At 38.0% G+C, this 18,581-nt stretch overlaps 1 protein-coding gene across 1 annotated transcript in view; it reads right to left on the bottom strand.

Moving 5' to 3' along the window:
• Nucleotides 1-18,581, bottom strand: part of FSIP2 (fibrous sheath interacting protein 2) — a 161,318-nt gene that overhangs the window by 108,663 nt on the left and 34,074 nt on the right. Inside the window, 2 exon segments of the mRNA XM_070360818.1 lie at nucleotides 2,929-3,018; nucleotides 8,719-8,845. Of these exon segments, the coding sequence (XP_070216919.1) occupies nucleotides 2,929-3,018; nucleotides 8,719-8,845 (217 nt within the window).

The raw sequence follows: 18,581 nt of genomic DNA, 5'->3' as shown, positions 1-18,581 counted from the left end.
AATTTAAAAACCAAAATAAATTACCTCCAGATCTTTTTTTGAGAATGTAAAAATATAGAGACAAGAAGCAGGAACTGTAGAGAATTCTGACCTCTGAACTCTACTTGGATTGTTGCCAATTACAAAATGTTGAGAAAACTGCCCATAATAGTGGATAGGCTGTTACACCATATGGAGTTCATACTCAGTGCAACGGTGAGAGGCAAATTTAGGAGGTTTGATTATGGTGAATGAGAGAGAGGAACACTTTTAATATATAATTGTGATATCACTACTGTACATTTCTAAAGTTCATAAAAAAAGAATGACTCACATGCCAATCTCTAGGAGTGGAGAGTAGAAACAGTACCTCCCCACCACCCCCAGATAAAGTATTAATACAGTTTGAGAATTCATTTTTGTCTTTCAGTTATACTTAATTAAATTTATAATTTTGATACCTGGAGAACCGTCACAGATAGACTGGTAACCTGGTGAGGCTTAAAATAGTACTTTCCATTTACCATTCTTTCCTCCAATATCACTGAGATATTTTGACATCAGTTCAGTTCAGTTCAGTCGCTCAGTCGTGTCTGACTCTTTTCGACCCCATGAATTGCAGCACACCAGGCCTTCCTGTCAATCACCAACTCCCGGAGTTCACTCAAACTCACGTCCATCGAATCGGTGATGCCATCCAGCCATCTCATCCTCTGTCATCCCCTTCTCCTCCTGCCCCCAATCCCTCCCAGCATCAGAGTTTTCTCCAATGAGTCAACTCTTCACATGAGGTGGCCAAAGTACTGGAGTTTCAGCTTTAGCATCATTCCTTCTAAAGAACACCAAGGACTGATCTCCTTTGGAATGGACTGGTTGGATGTCCTTGCAGCCCAAGGGACTCTCAAGAGTCTTCTCCAACACCACAGTTCAAAAGCATCAATTCTTCAGTGTTCGGCTGTCTTCACAGTCCAACTCTCACATCCATACATGACCACAGGAAAAACCATAGCCTTGACTAGACAGACCTTTGTTGGCAAAGTAATGTCTCTGCTTTTGAATAGGTTATCTAGGTTGGTCATAACTTTCCTTCCAAGGAATAAGCGTATTTTAATTTCATGGCTGCAATCACCATCTGCAGTGATTTTGGAGCCCAGAAAAATAAAGTCTGACACTGTTTCCATTGTTTCCCCATCTATTTCCCATGAAGTGATGGGACAAGATGCCACGATCTTCGTTTTCTAAATGTTGAGCTTTAAGCCAACTTTTTCACTCTCCTCTTTCATTTTCATCAAGAGGCTTTTTAGGTCCTCTTCACTTTTTGCCTCAAGGGTGGTGTCATCTGCATATCTGAGGTTATTGATATTTCTCCTGGCAATCTTGATTCCAGCTTGTACTTCTTCCAGCCCAGCGTTTCTCATGATGTACTCTGCATATAAGTTAAATAAGCAGGGTGACAATATACGGCCTTGACGTACTCCTTTTCCTATTTGGAACCAGTCTGTTGTTCCATGTCCAGTTCTAACTGTTGCTTCATGACCTGCATATAGGTTTCTCAAGAGGCACTGATTTTGATATCAGTGAGAAGTAAATAGCAACCCACTCCAGTATTCTTGCCTGGATAATTCCATGAACAGAGGAGCCTGGTGGGCTACAGTCCATTGGATCACAGAGAGTCGGACATGACTAAATGACTTTCTTTTCTAAGACAATTCTGACCTTCATTAAACACTAGAGTTTTAGAAAACCATTCTGCATAGGATAACTGCTTCAGAAACTGAGAATTTAGTTTTACTGTCTCTATTTAGTGGATATGTGGCTTGTGTTGTCATAATTGTATATGTTGTAAGTAATTACTTGGTGTTTTATTAAAGAAAAAAAACACAACAACAACAAAAAAAACTTTTTGGGACCCACATGGGAGGAATGATGCTAAAGCTGAAACTCCAGTACTTTGGCCACCTCATGAGAAGAACCGACTCATTGGAAAAGACTCTGACGCTGGGAGGGATTGGGGGCAGGAGGAGAAGGGGATGACAGAGGATGAGATGGCTGGATGGCATCACTGACTCTATGGACGTTGAGTCTGAGTGAACTCCGGGAGTTGGTGATGGACAGGGAGGCCTGGCATGCTGTGATTCATGGGGTTGCAAAGAGTCGGACATGCCTAAGTGACTGAACTGAACTGGGTTACAAATGTTACAAATGGGTTACAAATGGTGCCCACAAAGTTTAAAGCTGAATTAAGTAAACTACAGTAGTTCTGAGTGGAAGACAGCCTTAGCTCAATCCTGTTTCATCCTAGAGACTTTATGAGAGTAATCAAATTACACCCTCGGATAAGAAAGATTTTAAACTTTTTACTTAGAATTTAACTGATAAATACAAATGGATTTAATTTTTATACTAAATTTTTCTTTGGAAATTTAATATTGGAGAAGAATTCATATTGCTCAATTTAAAATAGTCTTATAGTTTTGATAGTGTATTACTTGGAGGATATTTATGCTGTTATTTGGGTTCCTGGTCTAATTCTAACATACAACATGAAGTAACACAGAATGATAGAAATAATAAAGTGATATGGAGTCCATGATGGACTGAATTAATGTACTTAATTTCTGATCCACTTCAGAATTTTCAAAAATCATTTTGAGCAATATAAAAATTATCTTGCAATTTTTTGTTTCATATACTGTTCATTCAGCAGCAATAGACCATTTAATTTCTCTAAAATGATGATATAAGGCCAGAATACTAAATTAGTAATTAGAGATAAAATTCTGGAAGCAAAAGAGTTGTATTATTGCTTGTAAGCATCACCCAAATTTTGTCATTTGACAAAAAGGAATAGAGGAATTGTCTGCATTTAAGCCAAAAAAAAAAAAGTCATCCAAATTTAGTCTTCCCTAAAAATACTATTTAATATTTCTTATTATAATATTAAATTACCATCTGCTCCTCTGTTTGGTTTCTGGTCAGCAACAGCATAAACTACCTTTATGTCATCATTCTTCTTCTTTTTCTTCTTTGGATAAATAGCTTTAAAATGCAAAAAAACATTTATTTTTAATAGTAGTGATGACAGAATTACCCAAGATAGACTCTCTTATCATACCATAATAGGAAGTGAGCCTACATGCTAATTATATTCAGCATTTTGGGGAGGTATTGGAGAACAAGAAGAAATGTGAAATGGAATTACTCTTCAAATATTATCCCTTAAGGTATTGGAGAACAAGAAGAAATGTGAAATGGAATTACTCTTCAAATATTATCCCTTAAGGTTAAAATATATATTTGAAGGGACAGAATTTTCTTCTGACAGAAAAGCTGTATCTGGTTTATTAACTATAATTTACTGTTTCCTTTTTTTCTATTTTTTTAATTTTGTTTTAACTTTACAATATTGCATTGGTTTTGCCAAATATCGAAATGAATCTGCCTCAGGTATACATGTGTTCCCCATCCTGAACCCTCCTCCTTCCTCCCTCCCCATACCATCCCTCTGGGTCGTCCCAGTGCACCAGCCCCAAGCATCCAGTATCGTGCATCGAACCTGGACTGGCGACTCGTTTCATATATGATATTATACATATTTCAATGCCATTCTCCCAAATCATCCCACCCTCTCCCTCTCCCACAGTGTCCAATTGTAGCACTGTTTATAATAGCCAGGACATGGAAGCAACCTAGATGTCCATCAGCAGATGAATGGATAAGAAAGCTGTGGTACATATACACAATGGAGTATTACTCAGCCATTAAGAAGAATCCATTTGAATCAGTTCTAATGAGGTGGATGATACTATTTCTTTTTTATAGAGATGGGATACCAATAGAACTACTGGCTGGAGACCCACTAGCCCACAGTGACAACTGCAACTCTTGAATGTGCCTCACAAATTAGCATAAGTAACCATATACATATTCCTTCTCTATAAAAAAGGAAATTATAATTCGTGCTTCTAACCAATTAGGAGGACAAAGGAACTTCAAAGCATGTGTGCTCAATGTTTTTTCAGTAAAATTGTCACATATGAGAGTGATCTTTCCTCTAACTAGACCAGGTTCACCCAATATTCCTTTCCTTTCTTATTCTCTCTGTCCCTCTGGAAGCTATTTGGAAGATGACAACATCACTATAGAGCTATAACTCAATTTGTCACCTAGATAAAATAATTTATATACTACTTCCTCAAAAGAGGAGATTTGATGTAACAATTTGTGTAAAATGTATTCTTGACCACATTCACAGACACACACACACACACAGACACACATGCACACACACAGTACTTAGTACTCTGTGAAACACAAAGGTGGGAGTTTCAATATTAGGGGTAATTAAGATAGTGGGAAATATGGAATACATGGATTAAGAATAGCACAAAGTATTAGAGAGTTCAAAGGAGAGGTATCTTCCAATTACAGACATCAAGAAAGATTTTTTATTGTGTCATTTATTGTGAAGATTTAAAGAATTGTAGGATTTGAATAGATGAACAGTAAACATGGCATTCCAGGCTAGACACCTGGATAAAGAGCAGCACAGAAGTATAAATGGTAACTTGTGTTTTAGGAAAGGTCAGTAGTCTCATTAGATTAGACAATTAACTAAATGCTTGCTAAGGGCTAGAACTTTTGGGCTCTTTATGGAATTTAGAAGTATTATCTTCTCAGATGATCAAACTGATTCAAAGATGTTAAATAATTTGTATAACCTATTTAAAGGCTATAAAATGATAAAGCAGGACTTGAACTTCAGCAGTTTGGCTCCAGTTTGGGTGCATATCACCTCCTAGATCATATCCACCTTCTTCAAGGAGGTAATGTGAAGTAAAGTTAGGTTTAAGTTTGACCCTCAATGGTGATGAATGGTTGCTTAAGAAGTCTGAGCTTCATTTAAGAGTTAATGGAAATCTTTAAGTTTGGGGGCCAGGAGAAGAAACTATCAGAGCAGACCTTTACATATAATTATGTAACAGCATAAAAAATGGATTTGAGGCAGGTAAAAATAAGAGCCAATGGAGACTAGTTAGGAATCTACTGGACAGACAAAGGGAGACTCTCACCAAGAAACAGCATTGATGGGACAGAGACAGGATTGATGGGGTGCTGTGATAACTTATGGAAGATTATTATGTTTTTCCCTGATACATATAATCACAGATAATTTACAAAAACCTACATACTTTTATTCTGGCCAAGAAATTTTAATATCATTAATTTAACAAATACTTCTATAGTCTTATAATGTTAGAAATAAGAGGAAGCTGGTAGATATTGGGCATAACAAAGTAATGACCTGAAGTCCTTTAAATTTTTTTTTGTTTTTTCCTTTTTCTTCCTTTCCCTCTTTTTCTACTTCCTCCTTTCCTTCATCTTTTTTTTTTTTTTTTTCTGGTACTGTCTATTCTTTATGGCTGACAAAATAGTAGAACATCATGTTGGTAGGTAATAGCAATTATTTACATATTTTTAGTTTCAGTGGCACAAAATATTACAGGTTCCTATGAAATATTGCTCTTTACAGCATCAGAGTGTACTTCCATCACCAGTGGTTGCTGTTTTTGCTTTGGCTCCATCTCTTCATTCTGGAGTTATTTCTTCACCAATCTCTAGTAGCATATTGGGCACCTACCGACCTGGGGAGTTTATCATTAGTGTCCTATCTTTTCGCCTTTTCACACAGTTCATGGGATTCTCAAGGCAAGAATACTGAAGTAGTTTGCCATTCCCTTCTCCTGCCTGCTGCCAAGTCGCTTCAGTCGTGTCCGACTCTGTGCGACCCCACGGACTGCAGCCTACCAGGGTTCTCTGTCCATGGAATTCTCCAGGCAAGAACACTGGAGTGGGTTGCCATTTCCTTCTCCAATGCATGAAAGTGGAAAGTGAAAGTGAAGTCACTCAGTCATGTCTGACTCTTAGCAACCCCATGGACTACAGCCCACCAGGCTCCTTCATCCATGGGATTTTCCTGGCAACAGTACTGGAGTAGGGTGCCATTGCCTTCTCCCTTCCCTTCTCCAGTGGACTACTTTTTGTCAGAACTCTCCAACATGACCAGTCTGTCCTAAGTGGCCCTACACAGCATACTCATAATTTCAATTGAGTCAGACAAGGCTGTGATCCATGTGATCAGTTTGGTTTGTTTCCTGTGATTGTGGTTTTCATTCTGTCTGACCTCTGATGGATAACAGGCTTATGGAAGCTTCCTAAAGGGAGAGACTGACTGAGGAGGAAACTAGGTCTTGTTCTAATGGGTGGGGCCCATCAGATTGATTATATTCTTTACAGGCAAAGATGGAGAAACTCTATACAGTCAGCAAAAATAAGACGGGGAGCTGGCTCAGATCACGAACTCCCTACTGCCAAATTCCAAAGTAAACTGAAGACAGTAGGGGAAAATACCAAACTATTCAGGTATGACCTAAATCAAATCCCTTATGATTATACAGTGGAAGTGACAAAGACTCAAGGGATTGATCTGATAGAGTGCTTGAAGAACTATGGACGGAGGTTCATAACACTGTACAGGAGGCAGTGATCAAGACCATCCCAAAGAAAAAGAAATGCAAACAGGGAAAATGGTTGTCTGAAGAGGCCTTACAAACAGCTGAGAAAAAAAGAGAAGTGAAAGGCAAAGGACAAAAGGAAAGATATAGCCATTTGAATGCAGAGTTCCAAAGAATAGCAAGGAGAGATAAGAAAGACTTCCTCAGCAATCAATGCAAAAAAATAGAGGAAAACAATAGAACAGGAAAGAATAGAAATCTCTACAAGAAAATTATAGATACTAAAGGATCATTTCATGCAAATATGGGCATAATAAAGAACAGAAATGGTATGGACCTAACAGAAGCAGAAGATATTAAGAAGAGGCTGCAACAATACACAGAAGAACTATACAAAAAGGATCTTCATGACCCAGATAACCACGATGGTGTAATCAGTCACCGAGAGCCAGACATCCTGGAATGTGAAGTCAAGTGGGCCTTAGGAAACATTAGTATGAACAAAACTAGTGGAGGTGATGGAATTCCAGTTGAGCTAGTTCAAATCCTGAAAGATGATGCTGTGAAAGGGCTGCACTCAATATGCCAGCAAATTTGGAAAAATCAGCAGTGGCCACAGGACTGGAAAAGGTCAATTTTCATTCCAATCCCAAAGAAAGGCAATGCCAAAATATGCTCAAACTACTACACAATTGCACTCATCTCACACACTAGTAAAGTAATGTTCAAAATTCTCCAAGCCAGGCTTCAACAATACATGAACCATGAACTTCCAGATGTTCAAGCTGGATTTAGAAAAGGCAGAGGAAACAGAGACTAAATCTGTTGGATCCTCGGAAAAGCAAGAGGGTTCCAGGAAAACATCTATTTATGCTTAATGACTATGCCAAAGCCTTTGACTGTGTGGATCACAACAAATGGTGGAAAATTGTTAATGAAATGAAAATAACAGACCACCTGACCTGCCTCCTAATAAATCTGTGTGCCTGTCAAGAACAACAGTTAGAACTGGACATGGAACAAAAGATTGGTTCCAAATCTGGTAAGGAGTATGTCAAGGCTACATACTGCCACTCTGCTTATTTAACTTATTTGCAGAATACATCATGCAAAAAGCCAGGCTGGATAAAGCACAAGCTAGAATCAAGATTGCCAGGAGGAATATCAATAACCTCAGATATGCACATGACACCACGCTTATGGCAGAAAGTGAAGAAAAACTAAAGAGCCTCTTGATAAAAGTGAAAGAGGAGAGTGAAAAAGTTGGCTTAAAACTCAACATTCTGAAAACCAAGATCATGGCATCACTTCATGGCCAATAGATGGGGAAACAATGGAAACAGTGAGAGACTATTTTTGGGGGGCTCCAAAACCACTGCAGATGGTGGCTGCAGCTACGAAGTTAAAAGATGCTTGCTCCTTGGAAGGAAATCTATGACCAACCTAGACAGCATATTAAAAAGCAGAGACATTACTTTGCCAACAAAGTTCTGTCTAGTCAAGGCTATGGTTTTTCCAGTAGTCATGTATGGATGTGAGAGTTGGACTGTGAACACAGCTGAGCATTGAAAAATTGATGCTTCTGAACTTTGGTGTTGGAGTAGACTTGTGAGAGTCCCTTGGACTGCAAGGAGATCCAACCAGTGTATTCTAAAGGAAGTCAGTCCTGAATATTCATTAGAAGGATGGATGCTGAAGCTGAAAACTCCAATACTTTGGCCACCTGATGCAAAGAACTAACTCCTTGGAAAAGACCCTGATCCTAGTAAAGATTGAAGGTGGGAGGAGAAGGGGATGACAGAGGATTAAATGTTTGAATGGCATCACTGACTCAATGGACATGAGTTTGAGTAAGCTCTGGGAGCTGGTGATGGACAGGGAAGCCTGGCATGCTGTAGTCCATGGGTTCGCAAAGAAATGGACATGGCTGAGTGACTAAACTGAACTGAGCACAAAATATGTAAGTATAAGGAAGTTGACTAGAACTGCAGTCTAGGCATGACTCTCTGCTGAATCACTTGATAAGGCTATTTTAGTTTGTTTAATTTATATATATATATATATGTCTACATTTCAACTTGAACTGTGATAGGGAAATTCCTAGAATCCTGCCCTGGTACAAAGCAGATAGCAAGCATGAGCAATTGTTTTGCAAAAGAATTTTTTACATAAATATATAGTCAAGCACTTTCTACATAGCTACATTAGATATTAATATTCTCACATTCATAATGTAGTCCATCTTGTTCTCCGTAATCATTTGTATTTTTCCTCATATCTTCCTTTTTAATGCCACTCTCTTGCATTTTTTGTAAATGATAAGCCATTTTTTTCTCTAGAAGAGCTTGTTTCTAAAATATCAAACAAGTATATTGGTTAACTTCAACTTGCTGTTTAAAGATACAAATAAATATTTAAAATGTTACAGTCTGTTGGAAATCAGCAGTCATTCCTGTCCTGTGACTTGTAAGGTTATTCTGAACATAAATTTGGGAGGGTGGTAATGAGTAAGTAAATTTCCATATGTTGTCAAACAGGAAGAATATATTTAACCCTTGAATGTGAAGTCGCTCAGTCGTGTCCAACTCTTTGCGACCCCATGGACTGTAGCCTACCAGGCTTCTTGGTCCATGGGATTCTCCAGGCAAGAGTACTGGAGTGGGTTACCATTTCCTTCTCCAGGGGATCTTCCCAACCCAGGGATCAAACCCAGGTCTCCCACATTGGAGGCAGATGCTTTAACCTCTGAGCCACCAGGGAAGCCATTTAACCCTTAGATGCAGTTTTTCTCATTGCACACCTTCAGGGTATCCAGTTTCAGATCAGACATCTTCTCAATGTATCGCTCTCCTGTGATTTTAGGCAATTTCTAAATCATCTTCAGTTGGACAATTCCTTTACCAAATGTCACTCAGGTCAAACACATATAAACAGAATATCGTACATGAAATCTGGCTTCTTTTTGTCTATCTCTGGACTAATATTGACACTGGATATACCAGAAAAGAGACAGCTGCACAGAGAAAGAGCCCCAGTAATCCTCAGAGAATTCCCTAGAGGAGTAGTCAGCAAGATAATGGATTAGTACTTATAGGACTTTTATGTGAGAAACTACCCAAGACCAAGGGCTTCCCTGGTGGCTCAGATGGTAAAGCGTCTGACTGCAATGTGGGAGACCCAGGTTCAATCCCTGGGTTGGGAAGATCCCCTGGAGAAGGAAATGGCAACCCACTCCAGTACTCTTGCCTGGAAAATTCCATGGACTGAGGAGCCTGGTAGACTACAGTCCATGGGGTCACAAAGAGATGGACACGACTGAGCGACTTCACTTCACCTAAGACCAAAGACAGGCCCATCCCAAATGAATCAAGGAAAAAATATTTGGTACCAATCTATGATACTTATTCTCATGAGGCTACCCAGAAAAAATTCATTAAGTCATAGAGCATTGAGTAGAGTACTAAAATGGGTCTTGCTTCTGCAGTGATGAATAACCTGTCCCAGATTCAATGTGGTTCTATTCCCATCTAACAAATATTAAAAAGCAAGACTTATTTCCAAATAACCTATCTACATCCAAGAAAAAAGAGCTAAGGAGTATTATATAAAGATGAAAATACTCAGCACACACAATAAAAAGTTCACAATATTTGGCATCCAATCAAGGAATACCGAGCATATAAAGAAGCACAGAAATATGACCCATAAAGAGAGTAATCAATCAAAAATAACCCAGAAATGATACAGATGTTAGACTTAATGATAACATTGAAATAAATAAGCTGAAAATAGAGTTACCATATGATCCTGCAATCCTATTCTTGGGCATATATATAGAGAAAACTAATTCACAAAGATGCACTCACTTCAACATTCACTGCAGCACTATTTATAATAGCCAAAACAAGGAAGTCATGTAAATGTCCATTGACAGGTGAATGGATAAAGAGGATACAATATGTGTGTATACACACACAATGGAATATTACTCAGCCATATAAAGAATGACAATGCTACTTGCAGCAACATGGATGGAACTAGAGATTATCATACTAAGTGAAATAAGTCAGAGACAAATATATATATATCACTTATATGTGAGATCTAAAAAATAATGCAGATGAACTTATTTACAAAGCAGAAATAGACTCACAGGCAGAGAAAAAAAATTGAAGACTGCCAAAGAGGGTAGCAGGTAATGGGTAGAGAGACAAATTAAGAGTTTGATATTAACATATACACACTTCTATATATAAAATAAGTAAAAAAAGGACCTACTGCATAGCACAGGGAACTATATTCAGTATTTTCTTATTATCTATAGTGGAAAAGAATTTGGAAAAGACTTTATATATACATGAATATATACATATATATATATATATATATATATAACTGAATCACTTCTGTACACATAGAACTAATACATCATTATAAACTAACTACACTTGAATTAAAAGCATAAAATAACTGAATTCCAAATATTTATAAGATAAACAAGAGACACAGAAGATATAAACAGTGCCCAGTCAATTTTAAATGTGTGAGGTAAGCAATGCATTTGGTGCATTAATGGTAGAGTTCACATTGAAGGGGAAGAGATTAATATATATTCAGAAAAAGAAACCATCCAAAGAGAAACACTGAGAGGGGAAAAAAAAGAAAAGCAAAATTAGGGAATGTGGCTAAGATGGTAGAGAAGGGAGACCCCAGGCTTCCTTCCTTGATCATGGACATACCAAAATTAAAACTATTTTCAGGGTAACTAAGAGAATGACAGGAAGACTAGCAGAAAACACTTTAATAACTAAAGACAGAAAGAAGTAGCCACAATGAGATGGGTAGGAGACAAAGAGATGTAATATAGTCTAGAGCCTCACCTTGGGGTCAGTGGCCCATAAACAACAGGATAATCACAACTGCAAAGGTTCTTCCCAAGGAGAAAAAGGTCCAAGCTCAACATTAGGCTTCCCAGCCAGAAAGGTCCTGCACCAAGAAGACAAACCTCAAGAATATCTGGCTTTGGAAGTTAGCAGGGCTTATGTATGGAAGAACCAGAGGGTGGTAGGAAATAATGACTTTGCTCTAAAAAGGCACATGCAAATATATGTTCTGAGGCCCACTGCAGAGGCAGTAAGATGAAAGAAGCATCAGACCAGCTTGTTCATCTTGGAGAGATTCTTGGAGAGACAGGAGGCAACTGGCATTCCCTTTGGGGATGGGGATGAGGGTGGCAGCCACTTTTGGAGGCCTGTTTTACTACAAGGATACCAATGCTGGCAAGTACCATTTTGGAGTCCTCCTTTTAGGTTGTTAGCACTAAGGGATGACCTGCTCACAAGGGAGCTGGCAACAGTCCTGGGACCCATCTGGGCTATACGCCCAGCCTCACTGGGACCCATCATCTTGCAACAGGGGCCTGGTCCCTGCTCCATTCACCAGAGGTCCCACAGCCAGTCTTACTAGGACATACATTGTCTACCAGCTGGATGAGGCATGGGACCCTTGGACCTTTCAACCAGCTGCACCAGGACCCAGCTCTGTCCACCAGTGGGCAGGCAGCCATCACGTGAGGCAGCACTTGGCAGTCAACCAGGCCATGTAGATCTGATATGGGACACCTTTCGAGCACATAATTCTCATGACCAGAGGAGATGCTGGGCCTCAAAGGATATACCCCACATAAGTACACATCTTCAGGACTTGAAAATGTAACCAATGTATCTAATACATAGAAATAAACAAAAAGAATTAGGCAAAATGAGAGAAATATGTTCCAAACATAAAACTTCAGAAAATAACTAAATAAGGGGAGACAAGCAATCTACCTGATAAAAGAGTTCAAGATTATGGGCATAAGATGCTCAAGGAACACAGAAGAAGATGGATGAACCAGTGAGAAGTTTAACAAGCATTAGAACATAGAGAGGAATCAAATGGAACTAATAAAATAGCTAAAAAAACAAAACAAACAAACAAAACACTAGAAGGAGTCAACAAATTAGCTGATACAGAGGAAGGGATCAGTGAACTGGAAGACAAAGTAGTCCGAATTACCTAAGCCTAACTGAAAAAAAGACATAAAAGTCAAACAAAATGAGTTTAAGACAATTCTAGACATCAATCATACCACAATTTGCATTATAATGGTCACAGAAGGAGGAGAAGAGAGAAGGAAAGTGGCTGAGGACTTAGATGAAGAAAAAATAGATGAAAACTTGTCTAAAGTGGGAAAGAAAACAGCCATCCATGTCCAGGGAGCACAAAGAATCACAATCAAGATCAACCAAAGAGGTTCACACCAATTTTTGGCAAAAATTAAAGAAAAGAAGGAATCTTGAAAGCAGCAGGGGAAAAGCAAATAGTTATGTATCCATAAGACTCTGAGCTAACTTTTCAGCAGAAATTTTGCACTCCAGAAAAGAGTGGTACAATATTTCAAAGTGATAAAAGGAAAAGTTACAACTAAGAATATTTGCCAAGGCTGTCATTCAGATTTGAAGGTCAGCCCATGAATTTTGTAGTTAGGTACCCAATATGCTACTGGAGATCAGTGGAGAAGTAACTCCAGAAAGAATGAAGGGATGGAGCTAAAGCAAAAACACATCCAGTTGTGGATGTGATTGGTGATAGAAGTAAGGTCCGATGCTGTAAAGAGCAATATTGCATAGGAACCTGTAATGTTAGGTCCATGAATCAAGACAAAATGGAAGTGGTCAAACAGGAGATGGCAAGAGTGAACGTCGACATTCTAGGAATCAGCGAACTAAGATGGACTGGAATGGGTGAATTTAACTCATATGACCATTATATCTACGTCTGTGGCCAGAATCCCTTAGAAGAAATGGAGTAGCCATCATAGTCAACAAAAGAGTCCGAAATGCAGTACCTGAATGCAATCTCAAAAATGACAGAATGATCTCTGTTCATTTCCAATGCAAACCATTCAATATCACAGTAATCCGGCCAGGAATGCTGAAGAAGCTGAAGTTGAATGGTTCTATGAAGACCTACAAGAACTTTTAGAACCAACACTCAAAAAAAAAAAAAAAAATGTCCTTTTCATTGTAGGGGACTGGAAATCAGTCCTGAGTGTTTACTGGAAGAACTGATGTTGAAGCTGAAACTCCAATATTTTGGCCACTTGATGCAAAGAGCTGACTCATTTGAAAAGATCCTGATGTTGGGAAAGATTGAAGGCAAGAGGAGAAGGGGACAACAGAGGACAAAATAGTTAGATGGCATCACGGACTCAATGGACATGAGTTTGTGTAAACTCTGGGAGTTGGTGATGGACAGGGAGGCCTGGTGTGCTGCAATTCATGGGGTCACAAAGAGTCGGACATGACTGAATGACTGAACTGGACTGAACTGAACTGAAAAGACCACTGAAAAGTTTTATAAGAAACCTGAAAAGGACTGCTCTAAGCAGAAAAGAACACAACTAGAAATATGGAAAACACAAAAGGAAAAATCTCATTGGTAAAGGCACACACACAGAAAAGGCTAGTAGGAAAGTTAAAAGACAAAAGTAGTAAAATCATATCCACAGTAAGTAGTTAAGTCAAAATGAAAATTGGTTGCATGGCTGTATCCAACTCTGTGATCCCATGGACTGTAGCCCATCAGGCTCCTCTGTCCATGAAGTTCTCCAGGCACAAGTACTGGAGTGGGTTGCCATTTCCTTCTTCAGGGGATCTTCCCAACCCAGGGCTTAAACCTGGTTCTCCTGCATTGCAGGCAGATTCTTTACCAACTGAGCCACTAGGGAAGCCCAACCTGGGGGTCCAACAAAGAACTCAGAACCCCTAGGGAATTTGACTTTGGAGGCCAGTGGGATTTGATTACAGAACTTCCACGGGACTGGGGAAACAGACTCTTGGAGGGCACAAACAAAACCTTGTGCACACCAGGAGCCAGGAGAAAGGAGCAGTGCCCTGACAAGAGACTGAGTTACACTTGACTGTGAGTGTAGTTAAGTAGTTAAGGGATGCACAAAAGGTAGTTAAGGGATGCCCCAAAATATTTAAAATATAATATGTAACAACATTAAAAGTGGAGGGGAGAATAACACTGTAGGATTGTTAGGAAGTATTTGAATCTAAGAGATAATCAACTAAAGCAATCATATGTAATACATATATATATATATATATATATATATATATATATATGATTTTAAACACACACACACACACACACACACACACACACACACACACATTTTATGCTTCCCAGGTTGCTCAGTGGTAAAGAATCTGCCTGCCAATGCAGAGCACCCAGGAGATGCAGGTTTGACCCATGAGTTGGGAAGAGCACCTGGAATAGAAATAGCAATCCACTCCAGTACTGTTGCCTAGAGAATTCTGTGGACAGAGGAGCCTGACAGGCTGCAGTCCTTGTGGTCATAAAGACAAAACTGAGCTACTGAGCATGCACATACATTTTTACAGTAACCACAAACCAAAAACATGTAGTACAACACAAAAGAAAAGAAACAAACTCAAGAATAATATTAAAGATATTCATAAAATCACAATGGAAGAGAGCAAACGATTAAATGAATGAAAAAGAACCTATAGAACAACCAGAAATCAATGAACAAAATGTAAACAAGTACATAGATATCAGTAATTATCAATACTTTATATCTAAATGGATTAAATGTTTCAATCAAATGACAGAATGGCGGAATGAATATAAAAAAATAACCCATACATATGTTGCCTGCAGGTTGATCTAAAGACACACAAACTGAAAGTAAGGGGATAGAGAAAGTATTCCATACAAAATTGGTGGTAGCAATACTTTTATCAGACAAAATAGACTTTCAAACATAGACTCTAACAAAAAACAAAGAGGGATATTACATAATGAAGAAAGGATTGATCTAGGAAGATATAACAATTGTAAATACCTATGTACCCAACATAGGAGCACCTAAGTACACAAAGCAAATACTAACATAGATAAAGGGAGAAATTGACAGTAACACAATAACAGTAGGGGACAATAATAACTTCAGTTACATTAACTGACAGATCATTTAGACAGAAGATCGATACAGAAACACTAGCCTTAAACAACAAATTAAATGGTGGATATATACAATATCCCATCAAAAAGCAACAGAGTACACACTCCAGTACACATGTGACATTCTCAAGGACAGATCAATCACATGTTAGGCCAGAAAACAAGTCTAAATAAATTTAAGATGACTGAAATCATATCAAGCATTTCTTCCTAGCACAATAAAATCACCACAAGAAAATTGTAAAAAAACAAAAATATGTGTATGTGGAGGCTAGACAATATGCTACTAAACAACCAATGGGTCACTGAAGAAATCAAACTAAAACTATCTGGAGACAAAAGAAAATGGAAACACAATGATCCAAAATCTATGGGAAGCAACTTCTCTAAGAGGGAACTTAAAAGAAGTTCTGAGAGGGAAGTTTACAGCAATAGAAGCTTATATCAGGGAACAAGATTCTCAAATAAACCACCTAATCTACACCCAAAGGAACTAGAAAAAGAACAAACAAACTCAGAGTTAGTAGAAGGGAAGAAGTCATACAGATCAGAGCAGAATAAATGGAACAAAGACTAAAAAAAAGTTGTAAAATATCAATGAAGATAAGATCTGGTTCTTTGAAAAGATAAACAAAATTGAAAAATCTTTAGCCAGGCTCATCAAGAAAGAGAGGGCCCAAATAAAATTAGAAGTGAAAAAGAAGTTATAATCAACATCATAAAAATACAAAATATCATAAAAGATTATGATGAACAATTATATCCCAATAAAATATACAAGCTAGAAGAAATATACATTCCTAGAAATGTATAATCTCCAAAGACTGAATTGAGAAGAAGATGAAAGATGAAAAAAGAAATTACCAGTAATGAAATTTAATCAACAGCACCAGAAGTCTTTACTGAAGAATACTACCAATATTTAAAGAAGATTTACTACCTATCCCTCTCAAATAATTCCAAAATATCAAAGAGGAAGGGAGAGTCTTCCAAACTCATTCTATGAGACCAACATCACCCTGAAACAAGACAAAAACACCACTCAAAAAAGGAAATTACAGGTCATTATCAAAGGCGGACACGGATGTAAATATCCTCAAAATATTAAAAGTCAGAATTTGAGATCACACACCATGATCAAGTGGGATTTGTCTGAAAAGTACATTTCAGTACCTGCAAAGAAATCAATATGATACATATTAACAGTGTGAAAAACAGAAATCATACAATTATCTCAATCAATGTAGAAAAAGGTGTTGACAAAGTTCAATATCTATTTATGATAAACACCTTCCTATGGCTGACTCATATTGATGTTTGGCAGAAATCAACACAATTCTGTAAAGCATTTATCCCTCAATAAAAAAATAAAAAGTTAAAAAAAAAAAAAAAACCTCTCCACAAAGTAGGTGACAGGGGAAGCATACCCCAACATAATAAAGGTCATATGTGATAAACCTACAGCCAACATCATAGTTAATGGTGAAAAGTTGAAAGCATTTCCTCTAAGATAAGGAATAAGACAAGGATGCCCCATCCCACTACTTTTATTGAATACAGTATTGGAAGTCGTTTTGAAGAGGTAGAGGAACCAGAGACAAAAGTGCCAACATCTGTTGGCTCATGGAGAAAGCAAGGGAGTTAAAAAAAAAAAAATCTACTTCTGCTTCGTTTACTACACTAAAACCTTTGACTATCTGGATCACAACAAACTGGAAAATTCTTATAGATGTGGGAGTACCAGACCACCTTACTTGTCTCCTGAGAAAGTTAAATGCAGGTCAAGAAGCACCAGCTAGAATGGACATGGAAAAACTGACTGGTTCCAAATTGGGAAAGGAGTTTGACAAGACTGTATACTGTCACCTTGCTTATTTAACTTAAATGCAGAGTACATCACACAAAACACTAGACTGGATGAATCACAAGCTGGAATCAAGATTGCTGGAAGAAATATCAACAACCTCAGATATGAAGATGATACCACTTTAATGGCAGAAAGTGAAGATGAACTAAAGAGCCTCTTGATGAGGGTGAAAGAGGTGAGTGAGCTGGCTTGAAACACAGCATTCAAAAAACAAAGAACATGGCATCTGGTCCCATCACTTCATGGCAAATAGAAGGGGGAAAAGTGGAAGCAGTGACAAATTTTCTTTTCTTGGGCTCTAAAATTACTGAAGATGGTGACTGCAATCATGAATTTAAGACACATGCTCCTTGGAAGAAAAGCCATGGCAAATCTAGACAAGTATTCAAAAAGCAGAGGTATCACTTTGCTGACAAAAGTCCATATAGTCAAAGTTATGGCTTTTCCAGTAGTTATGTACAGACTTGAGAATTGTACCATAAAGAAGGCTGAGTACAATTTAATGCTTTTGAACTGTGGTGCTGTTCACAGAAGACTCTTGAGAGTCCCTTGGACAGCATGGAGATCAAAACAATCAATCCTACAGGAAATCAACCCTGAATATTCATTGGAAGGACTGATGCTGAAGCTCCAATACTTTGGTCTCTCGATGCAAAGAACTGACTCACTGGAAAAGACCTTGAGGCTGAATAGACAGAAAGCAAATGGAGAAGGGGGCAACAGAGGATAAAATGGTTTGATAGCATCACTTACTCAAGGGACATGAATTAGAGCAAACTCCAAGAGATAGTGGAGGACAGAGGAGCCTGGTGAGCTAAGAGTCAGACATAACTTAGCAACTGAACACTGGAAGTCCTAGCCATAACAGTCAGACAAGTAAAGAAATGAACTGTATCCAACTTGCAAAAGAAGATGTAAAACTGTTTGCAGATGACATGATATTATACACAGAAAATCCTTAAGATGCCCCCAAATTTATTAGAACTAATAAATGAATTCAGTAAGATTGCAGGATACAAAATTGATAATCACAAGTCATATTTCTACAAACCAACAATGAACTAACAGAAAGAGAAATTAAGGATCAATGTCATTTACAATTGCATCAAAAAGAATACATTACCTAGGAATAATTCTAACGAAGGAGATAAAAGACTTAAAATCACAAACTGTAAGACATTAAT

The sequence above is a fragment of the Bos mutus genome, chromosome 2 (genome assembly GCF_027580195.1).
Source record: "Bos mutus isolate GX-2022 chromosome 2, NWIPB_WYAK_1.1, whole genome shotgun sequence".
NCBI lineage: Eukaryota > Metazoa > Chordata > Mammalia > Artiodactyla > Bovidae > Bos > Bos mutus.
Note: the sequence above shows the minus strand (reverse complement) of the source record. Positions and strands in the feature narration are given on the sequence as shown.